The 10,000-nt window shown below is 52.1% G+C and overlaps 2 protein-coding genes across 3 annotated transcripts; one reads left to right on the top strand and one right to left on the bottom strand.

The window, feature by feature from the left end:
• Nucleotides 1-85: 85 nt before the first annotated feature.
• LY6G5B (lymphocyte antigen 6 family member G5B) lies at nt 86-2,504 on the top strand. Of its 2 annotated transcripts, none has more exons than XM_033101905.1 (3): nt 86-770; nt 986-1,114; nt 1,323-2,504. In XM_033101905.1, the coding sequence occupies exons 1-3, from the start codon at nt 698-700 to the stop codon at nt 1,721-1,723; spliced, it is 603 nt and encodes a 200-aa protein (XP_032957796.1). In that variant the 5' UTR covers nt 86-697; the 3' UTR covers nt 1,724-2,504. The 2 variants fall into 2 exon arrangements, with proteins under 2 accessions (XP_032957796.1, XP_032957803.1); XM_033101912.1 differs by having other exon boundaries at nt 675-879.
• LY6G5C (lymphocyte antigen 6 family member G5C) lies at nt 2,502-8,574 on the bottom strand. The gene is made up of 3 exons (XM_033101968.1): nt 8,115-8,574; nt 6,517-6,684; nt 2,502-4,577 (listed from the first exon to the last, which is right to left on the bottom strand). Exons 1-3 carry the CDS (start codon nt 8,233-8,235, stop codon nt 4,414-4,416), a joined length of 453 nt encoding a protein of 150 aa, XP_032957859.1. The 5' UTR covers nt 8,236-8,574; the 3' UTR covers nt 2,502-4,413.
• Nucleotides 8,575-10,000: the final 1,426 nt, after the last annotated feature.

The raw sequence follows: 10,000 nt of genomic DNA on the forward strand, positions 1-10,000 counted from the left end.
GAAGGGAGGGTAGTGGTGTGCTGGACGCCAGGGGTCCTCATGGCCTAGTCCACCCTCCCCAAGTTGAAAACCAGCACAGATTTGTGCCCTGTGGATTTGGGTGATGGTGTTAGTAGCAGAGCAGAATTCCTAGGACTGGGTATGCGGGTGTGCAGTCACAAGGAAAAGACCCAGAGAAAAATGAGATTTCAAAGACTAGAGAAATGCTTGTTCTTTTGGGACTGCTTACGGCTGTCTGTTTATACTGTAAAGGGAAATAACACTATCTTTCGGTTTTGGTTTTACAGGGAAAGGGGTTCAAAAACAATTATAAGGGGTGGAGAAAGGAGGGAAGAGGTCCAGAATTGCTGTTCCATGGTGTTGTGCGGCCCCTGCTGGGGAAACTGAGACATGCTCAGCTCAGAAGGATGGGGATACTGAGTTCCTGGCCCAAGTTCCTCCCAACACGATAGGAACTGGCCCTGCTGTGTGGGGAGAACAGCAGATGGTGCCAGAGACAAGCTAATCCGTGGGCCCTTGAGGGGCAGGAACAGATGTTGGGGAGGCATGCCGGACAAAGGTAGCTGGATGAGGGCCTAGGTGTTGCCCTTGTCCCAGCCACTGCTCCCACGTTCAGGAACCAGACCTTGTGGGTGAAGACACACTGTCCCTCCTGTCAAGTTAACTTCCTGCAGCCCGAATCCTGCCCCAGGCAGGAATGCAGCTACCCACAGCAGCTCCGGCTCAGACTCTGCCTGCAGCTCAGGATCAAAGAGCACGGTCACAGGAAGGTGGGGTTTCAGGACACCCCTCAGGGGCTGCCCCTGTCCCCATATTCCAAAATGAAGGCCCGTATTCTTGTAGGTGTGCTGGTCTTGGTGGGCTTCACAGCGGGGAAGGGTAAGTGGGGCCCAGGGGCAGGAAGGCAGGGGTGGGGCTCCCTGCACTGCAGGGAACTTGGACTGGAAAGCCAGTGCTCCATCCCTTCTGTCTTCTGCTTCCTCAGCTCCTGTTCCTCGCGTCCGGACCTGCCACCTCTGCCTCTTAGAAGATCCTTCTGTAGGGTGCGTTTCAGGCTCGGAGAAGTGCACCATAGGTAGCTCGTCCCCCTGCATGGTGATCTCCATCTATTACAGTGAGTTTAAGATTGCTTGAGGCCTGGGACACAAGGGAGGCGGGAGGATCCAGGAAGGAGGGGTCCAGAGTTCAGAGCCAGCTGGGCTGATTTTTTGATCCTTTCTGAAGGCGCCTGGGATAGAAGTTGGATCTGGTGAGGGATGGGGAGAGTCCGTGATAGGGGTGCTAAGTTTGGGGACTGTTATTAGCTGTCCCCTCTCCTCTAGATACCAAGATTCGCTTCTTCATCCGAGGCTGTGGACAGTACAATTCTTACCGCTGCCAAGAAAAACGCAACACCTACTTCTCAGAGTACTGGTACCAGGCCCAGTGCTGCCAGTATGATTACTGCAACTCCTGGTCCAGCCCCCAGCTCCAGAGCTCCCTGCCTAAGCCCCCCGATGGGGCCCTGGCCCTGCCCCTGCCCAGGTCCCAGATCCAGCGTTTCTACCAGGCCCTGAACCTCTCACTGCCCCTCCCCCGCTTCCATGCTGGGGAGGAACCTGAAGGCCTGGACCCCCTGGCTGCCCTGCCCTTGAACCTGGGCTTGTCCATTGCTGACCTGCGCCATATATACTTATTCCTCAACAATTCAGGACTTTTGGTTCTTCCCCGAGCTGGACTCTGACCTCTTAACATTCCCAGATTCCAGTCTCTTCCAGCCTCTCTCCCAACCCCCCAGCGTCCTGCACTGCCTTCTCAGAACCCCACAATCTCTGCTCTGCTTTCTCAGACCCTCCTTCCTTTGTACTTCTAGTGTCTGTATGCCTTTGATTTAATTTTCTCCCCTGAAACCAGTTGGCACAGCACCCAATGCTCTTCCTCCTAGAAAATCATCTCAAGTGCAGATTCTGCCCAGGCTGACCTGGAAAGGGCAGTGGTTTCCTCAGCACTTTCCCATCATCCAAGTGTTCAGTCACCGCCCCCACCCCCACCGCCATCCCCTCTCACTGGTCACCTGCCACCTCCATTTAGATCTGGCTGTACGTCCCATTTTGTGCCCATTTCTAAGACCCAGTGCCAGACTGAACTTGCAGCAAGAAGGATGGGTAGACTTCTGTGCACATTTCCAGGTTTGGCATCCTGGCGTCCCTGCCTTGCTGTCTACACCACCCCACTCCTCTCCTGGTATCCTGCCGCCTTCTCCCATCTCTTGTTCCAGGCTCTGGCCTCCTCAGCCCCACTTCACATCACTTGAGTCCTGACACCCACTTCCATAGGTACCCAGGGTGGGGAGAGGGTCTGTCCTGCTCTGCTCCATGTCCCCTGATTTCCCTCCACAATAAACGGACTGGGTTAAGTCTGTGTCACATTGTTCATCGGCTCAGTCTCGGGTATGAGCAGGTATAGACAGACTAAAGAAAGTTAATTGGGTGTGGGGTTCAACAAGGCTGTGGAGCCCTGTCCACTCCACATGGCCTCCGCCTGGCCTGCTCCAAAGGGCCCACGTCCGTCCCACCCTCTGTTCAGCTCGAGGTCAAAGCATGAGGATTGTGACACCTCCCAGCCTTAAACATGCCCAACAAAATCTAGAAAGAAAGCCAAGTGAAGTCATGTTTTTCCACCTAAGAGAGGAGGAAAAACTTCTAAATCAGGAAAACTCAAGAGCAAAGCAAAAGGCCCACGTCTGCCTCTGAGTCACCTGGGGCTGTGGGACCTGAGTTCCTACCTGTCCATTCTTTTCCGCATCCTGGAACCCAGGGCCCCTTTGGTCGGGGGCCTTTCAGAGATATAGGTACACATATAATTTTATTTAGTTTTTAAAACTACAAGCATACTGAACAATAATGAATAGCTGTAACTGCCTTTCTCATACAGTTGGTAAACACTGGACACACTGGTGGGCGCCAGGCCTGGCGTGAAGCACCAGGACTCGCAGGCGGTACAGCCAGGCGTCTGCCCGCCCGACTCGCAACCCGGTGCTGGGGTTATGAGATCTTTTTCTGAAGTCTTGTAGCTTTGTGGCGGGGGCGGGGGCCCAAAGTCAGTCCTCTGCCACTTGGGTAAGTTGCTGTTTCTGCCTCACTGGTCACCTGTCAGGTAGGGCTGTGCCTTCTAAGATTGAGAGAATGCATGTAAGTCTACACAGTGGAAGGCAGGGCCTCAAAAATAGACACATGCCTTCGAGACAAACAGAGACACTGGCCTGTTTTTAAACCTTTCGGGCAAAATACTCCAAAGTCTTACATACCATAAAACGGGCTTTTGTAAACTGTCCCCGTTACCAGTTCCCGTCAGCTAAAGGCCTTCAGCATCCAAAGCCACCTCCACGCGCCCTCCCAGGCACGCCCTGCACTCAGGCTGGCCATTGCCCCGCGTTGGAGCTGCTCAGATGGGTTGTGTATGCGCGCTAGAGATGGCGCCGTACAGCGTGTACACTTCAGGTACGCGATGCTTGGCACCCATGCTGTGAGGTGACATCGCCACGGCCCCTTTGATGGTCTGTGCTCTGGCGGGACACACCAGTGTTAACTTTTAGGTCAGAAGGCATTTGGAGGTACAGAGGGGTACAGACCTTCCACGTGTTCCTCTCTTGCTGGACCCCCGTTCTCCCCGTGACCTCCAGGCCCAGAACTGGACAGTGACTTACCGCGGTCCTTGACGAGGGAAGCTGAGCCTGGGGTCAGAGTGCCCAGGGCTAAACTAGGCCTAGCATCTTTTCCACAGAGTGTCCTTCTCCCTGGGCCTGGTTTGTTCACCGCCCCACTCCCACTGACACCCCGCCTCCACGGACCTCCCCTGCAGTCCCCACACAGCTCTGCCTGACAGCGCCAGCAAGGATGCCCACGGCCCTTTGCCTTCACTGAACCCCTTTTCAGTTCTTCACCTTTTTTGTGCCCACAGCTGAATCAGAGACACCGAGGCAGGGCAGGAGGAGCTCAGCAGAGCTGGGAGACCCTACCTGCCCCCACGATGGGGTAGTCAGGACCCCATCCCTCAGTTGCCACCTCCACCAGAAGAGACAGACAAACCATGCAGTTCGTACACCAGTTTATTTTGGAGGAACACCTGTCAAGAGAGACCTGTAGGTGGAGTAAGCGAGGAGCAAAGCAGGGCAAAGAGGCAACCAAGAGGTGGAGAACAGAGGAGGGAAGATGTCAGACTGAGAGAACTTGAAGGGAAAACTCCAGAGACATCTGGGGAGGGGCAGTGTGGGAATGGGCTCTTGAGACATCAAGACTAGGGCTGGGGTCTGGTAACCTGGGGGGCAGGAGGGCTGGTGGGAGGGCCTGGGAGTTGTCCGGCCGGGCCCAGGAGGGAGTCAGGAGGCTGGCTGGAGACTGGCAGCATTTTACTCCGAAGGTCTCTGCAGAAGTTTTATGGAATATATGACACTCTGTTCTGTGGGTTGTTGCAGAAATTCTGGAAGCAGCATTGAGAGAATGTCCAGAAGCCAAACACCGGAGATGGACGGGTCTGTGTGCAATCACTCATCTGCGCCCTGCGGATGCAGTCGCTCACCATCATGCCAGGGCCACTGCCTGGGGGAGGGGGACGGCAGCAACCGGTGATGTGGGGGTCCCAGAAAGGCCAAGCCCTCCATCCCCTCGCTCCACGTGGACTTCTCATCACTGCCCCACACCCTCCCCTGGGCCCCAAAATGCAGAGATTCCTGAAACTGGGCAGGGGCAGCGAGTGTCAGGGAGTCAAGAGAGGCCTGTAGGTGGAGTAACCAGCCATGAACTCTACAGGAGTTTCCCAAGGAAGATTGGTGGGCAAGAGTCATTTGAAACACAGTGACACTTAGGGGGGCTGAGCTAGGGCTTGTGGAGCAAAGTAGGGAGAACCAGCACTTTGAGCAGGACCACGTTAGAAAAAGTTGGGCGATGTATTGGAGGTTGGCTTGCACAGGGGAGGTGTTTATTTTATGGATTAAAAGTAAGAAGTTTGTCTGCTGCTATTATATGAGTATATATTAGAGGGGAAAAATATTTGTGCCCAGGTAGGATGTTCACTGCTGCCCTGCTTGAGAGAGCGAAAAATGAAGTAACCTAACAGTCCGTCAACAGTGAGTGATGTGGCCAGATGGCCTGTGACAGGCCCACCACGGAGAGCCATGCAGCAGGCCAACTGGACAGCGAGGAAGCTGTTCAGAAACTGACATGGAAACACTAAGTTCCTATAACTGTTAAACTTCAAAAGCAAATGCAGGGGCGGCAGGCTGGCTCAGTTGGTTACACCGTGGTGCTCTTAACAACAAAGTTGCTGGTTCAAATCCCCACATGGGCCATTGTGAGCTTCGCCCTCCACAACTAGATTGAAACAACTACTTGACTTGGAGCTGATGGGTCCTGGAAAAACACACTTAAAATAAATAAAAGTTAAAAAAAAAAAAGCAAACAAATGCACAACAGTGTTTACAGAGGTATGCTACTGTTTTTGGGGGAGAAAGAGATGAAGATGGAGTAAACTAATATTTGTATAGGGTGGAATGTCCACAGAAGATCACAGAAAGGGTAATCAAGACAATAAAGAGTAGTTTTCTGTTATGTGCATGGGAGCTGGGTGGATTGGGCCAGGAGTGGGAGGGAGACTTTTCTATGACTCTCTTGAATACTGTAACCATGGCTATGTGTCAGCTATTTAAAATCATTAATGTAATAAAATGATTTGAATAAAGGCACCTTCATGCAGTGGTTAAGAGTGCCATCTCTGGAGCCACCACAAACTGTGACTTAGCCCCTAGAAGAATTGGACAAGGCATCCACCTTTCTGCGCCTGTTTCCTCATCTGTAAAATGGAGTAACAATACTGACTTCAGAGGGTTGTAAGTGCCTAGAACGGTTCCTGGCACTTAGCGTGTGTTACGTGTTTGTTAACTTTAGAAAGGTGAGGGACTGGGTGGACGAGCAGGCATGAAAAACAAGGGAATATAGTCAACAATCGGCAAGTTGAAAGTGAGGTGGAGATGTCCAGAGGGCAGTTTGACATGACAGTATGGCCAAACGCTCAGATGCAAGAGGAACCAGTATATGGCTGCTGGTTGAAGCCAAATAAGCAGATAAAATGATCTGGGAGAGTAAAGCAGTAAGATAGCTAAGGCCCAAATCTTGGTGAACATGAACCATTAAGGGTCAAGGAGAATGAGCGAAGACTCAGTGAAGAAGATTCGGAAGAGGCAGGAGGAGAGAGACGCTGGCAGGAACTACCTGATATACAGGGACAAGACAGCCTGAGGGAAGGCCAGTGGGCCTGGTGATCTTGAGGGTCCCTAAGGCTGGGTGCTGTGAGGGCGGTGGAAGCCAGTCAGCTGTGCACTGAGGAGGCCGCGGCAGTGCAAGTGGAGACAGCGAGTGGCTCTGAAGGTGAGAAGAGAGAGACAGCGGTGGAACAGTATTTTAGGGTTGTAGCTTAGGACACTGGCAGAGACTCAGGTTGGGAATGGACGGGGCCCAAGATGGGCGGGAGAAGGCGCCTTACTGTTCTTGATGAAGAGAGTCATGCAGCTGCTGCCAGGCGAAGCGAGGCAGATGTCAGATCCCAGAAGGCAGCCCAGTTCCTTGGTCTCCAAGAGGCATCGATAACAGCGTAGGTATCTGGGGAACTGAGCTGGATGAGGGGGTTTTTGATTGACAGGATCAAAGTTACCTAGAAGACAGAGAGCCCCCACCTGCCTAATTTCCAGGTCAAACCCACCATTCCCTCCCACTTCCCCATCTCAGAAAATTGATGATTTAAAGAAATCACCAATTCTTTAAAACCGTTTCACTTAATCTTCCACCAGAAGCTTTAGTCCTCCTTAAAAATATCCATTCTCTTTTCTTATACTTCCTGAAATGAGGAATGCATTCATTCATTCATTCAACGTGTATTTGAGGGGCCAATATGTGCCCAGCACTGTGCAAGCCTCTAAATTCAAAGGCAAGGCGAAGGCAGCCGGTTCCAGCTTTGGGCAGCCCTGGTAGGACAGTTCTTCCTCTGGGACCTGGTTTCCCAGTCCCCAACCCCCTGGACTCTCTTTTGAATATGCTTTCTTGATCTGTCATGTTGAGAAGTGAAAACGAGAATGAATCCTTCCTCACAGGGCAGGAAGAATCTCTGCTTTGTGTGGACAGGAGACTTCAAGCAGCCCAGGGCCACAGCCTTTATTTGGTGGCCCTATCACAGGACAGACTCATCAGACTATGTCTACCAAAGCGCTCCCCATCTATGTGCATAATGGTTGTCCCTCGGTATCCGGGGGGGATTGGTTCCAGGACCCCCGACAGATACCAAAATCGAGGATGCTTACATCCCTTATATAAAATGGTTTAGTATCTGCATACAACCCACACACATCCTCCTGTCTACTTTAAATCATCTCTAGATCACTAATACAATGTAGATGATGTTAATTATACTGTATTGTTTAGGGAATAATGACTCAGAAAAAATGTCTGCACCTGTTCAGTACAGACACAACCATCATACGCCTAACTACACAGTACAGGTCAGCAACAACAAACTTCTTGTTTTTCCCCTGAAAGTTTTCCATCCACAGTTGGTTGAATCCAGGGATACACTGTTGGTTGAACCCTTGGATACAGAGGGCTGACTGTACATCTCCCTCTTCTTCTGGTCCCAGGCCCACACCACACATTAACGAGTCCCTAGACCCAGCAGAACACTTGGTGTGAGGTAAATGCTGAACAAACATTTTGAATCCTGTTTCTATGGAGCTAGTGCTTTGTAGCCAAGTGAGCACCCAGCTTCGTTCCACCCTGTGGATCCTGGTGCTGTCATCTAGCATGTTCCCCAAACCCTCCCTATTCTGCATTGACCTCATGGGTTCCGTTCAGTTCATCGCTGTTGAGACAGCCCTAGGTATCTCCCTCTGTGGTGTCACTAGGTATCTCCCTCTGAGTGAACATCAGTCCATGATCAGTGCCCAGGCATTATCCGACCAAGCCCACTCACCTCACGTCTCCTGCCTGGGCTTTACCTGAGTATCCTGGGCAGATGTACCCAGACACCTGGTGTCTGTGGGTTTCTCTATCCAGCAGGCCAGGGGACCCTTCTGACCCCTTAGAGCCACTTACCGAACGCCGAGCTCATCATGACCAGCGCTATTAGGAGGACCCTGTACAGAGCTTGGGGGGTGCTGTGGAGGTCCAGGGGACCCAGACTCCAGCTGCATGCAGGGCCAGCCATAAAATTCATGACTGCCAACCAGCTTCCAGTCTGTGCTTATATTGGTGCAAGAGAACTTGGCGAAGAGGAAGGAGAGGGACAATGGCCTTTGGGGTGGAAATGAGTGCCAGAACAGCCAGAGGGACAGAGCGTCCTCACCCACGGCCACTCTGGGGGCCTAACAGCCTGGCTTGCTCACAGGAGCCCAGCAACAGAAGAATGAGAGAAAAATATTCTTTCATATTCATTCAACAGACAATGTATTGAATCATTGCATCAGGTGTTGTGGACACAACGTCGCACCAAGTCCCTGCTGTCAACCTAAAAATAAAAGGCCTTTCAAAGTGAGAGGCAACAGCGTTTATGTGAGAGCAGTGAGAATAACTATTTGGGAAGAATCCATTCCGGCAGAAGCCCAGATAATGTTCTCATTAGGAGACAAAGGCAATGGGTATTTATGAGAAGGGGAAGGGGAACGAGTACGTCAATAATAGCAGGAAGGCATTTCTATTAGTGCAGAAAAGATAACGTAGTGATGATAATTCTAAACGTTTTAAGTTTTCAGTCCAGTAGTCATCAGTCCAGCAGTCATAATAACTGCTTTCTTGATATTTTTGTAAACAGTTCTTTGAGACACAATGCTGTCCTAGGCCCAGTCCAAAGGTTATTTTGCCCTGTTTTAACATTCCAAAGGTTTGAGGCGTAAGACGTGCAAGACAGTTCTTCTGGGATGACAGCAAGCAGAGGCAGCTCCATTTTACCTACCTTGATTGTTCACACTGCCTCCGCAGGGCACCCAGTCTTAGGGGGGGAGACAAGTCAACCAGCAATGATAGGGTATGAGGGGTGGAGGGCAGAGTGCTTCCTGGGAGCACCTAGGAAGTGGAAACTACTGACAAAGGGATTTCAACAGAGTTAACATCATCAGTTTTCCATTTGTAAGATAAATAAGGCGGGAAACCAGTTAGGAAGCTGTTCCTGAGTCTAGTCACAAGATGGCGGTCTGGTCTAGCAGAAGAGAAGCCGGGAAGCCCAAAAGTGACTGAATCTGAGATATATTTAGAAAGGAAAACCAGACAGATTTGGACAGTAAGGTGAGGGATGGGGGGATAGGCTTGCACAGGGGAGTGATTGGTAGTACCACCTTCCAAGATGAGAAAAACGTAGCACTGTCAGAAATTCAAAAACGAGGTACCCGTGGCTCCCAGTGACCATACTCAGCCCAGTGCCCCCTGTGGGTTCCGGGAAACCAACACCTTTCCCTACGCCCCCTTTTTCCCCGCCCCGCCTAAGCTCAGCTGCAGATCAGTGGGTCTGATCTCCGGCGCCCACAGGCCCGAGCGCTGTGTGCTCGCTCTCTGCGCTTGGCTGCACCTCAGCGCTCCCGCGAGGACGCGGAGGCGGCCCCTGGCCCAAGCTCAACTCTCCGCCAGGAGGCTGGGAAGAAACCTGGTAAGGGATTGCCGGGCGATAGGACCCAATGGACACTCAGAGCATTACGCGACTTTCCCAGAAGGTGGCGATACAGCGCCACGATCCCGCCCAGGTCGGAATTCTGGAGACCGCGCAGTAACCAATGAGCGGCCGTGGGCAGACCCCAGGCGTCCCGCCTACTTCCCAGCTGGGGGCCTCCTGGGCTCCTCCGCGTCGCTTGCTCTGTTCGAACCTTGCCACTTGCCAGTCCCTCTGCTGAGACCCTCAGGGTTTTTACTTTAAGGGTCGTTGGGCTACGGGAAGTTCTCGGCGTCCAGGAACGAACCACCTGCTCCAACCTCCAGTTTGGAGGTTTGGGGCG

Source organism: Rhinolophus ferrumequinum, chromosome 3, assembly GCF_004115265.2.
Source record: "Rhinolophus ferrumequinum isolate MPI-CBG mRhiFer1 chromosome 3, mRhiFer1_v1.p, whole genome shotgun sequence".
In the NCBI taxonomy this organism is placed as follows: domain Eukaryota; kingdom Metazoa; phylum Chordata; class Mammalia; order Chiroptera; family Rhinolophidae; genus Rhinolophus; species Rhinolophus ferrumequinum.

Coding starts and splice junctions, on each gene's coding strand:
- LY6G5C (XM_033101968.1), bottom strand. CDS start 8,235: ATGAATTTTATGGCTGGCCCTGCATGCAGCTGGAGTCTGGGTCCCCTG. Junction 6,685..8,114: donor CATGATGAGCTCGGCGTTCG/GTAAGTGGCTCT, acceptor TCTGTCTTCTAG/GTAACTTTGATCCTGTCAAT. Junction 4,578..6,516: donor GACTCTCTTCATCAAGAACA/GTAAGGCGCCTT, acceptor CCCCTCCCCCAG/GCAGTGGCCCTGGCATGATG.
- LY6G5B (XM_033101905.1), top strand. CDS start 698: ATGCAGCTACCCACAGCAGCTCCGGCTCAGACTCTGCCTGCAGCTCAG. Junction 771..985: donor AAGAGCACGGTCACAGGAAG/GTGGGGTTTCAG, acceptor CTGCTTCCTCAG/CTCCTGTTCCTCGCGTCCGG. Junction 1,115..1,322: donor GGTGATCTCCATCTATTACA/GTGAGTTTAAGA, acceptor CCTCTCCTCTAG/ATACCAAGATTCGCTTCTTC.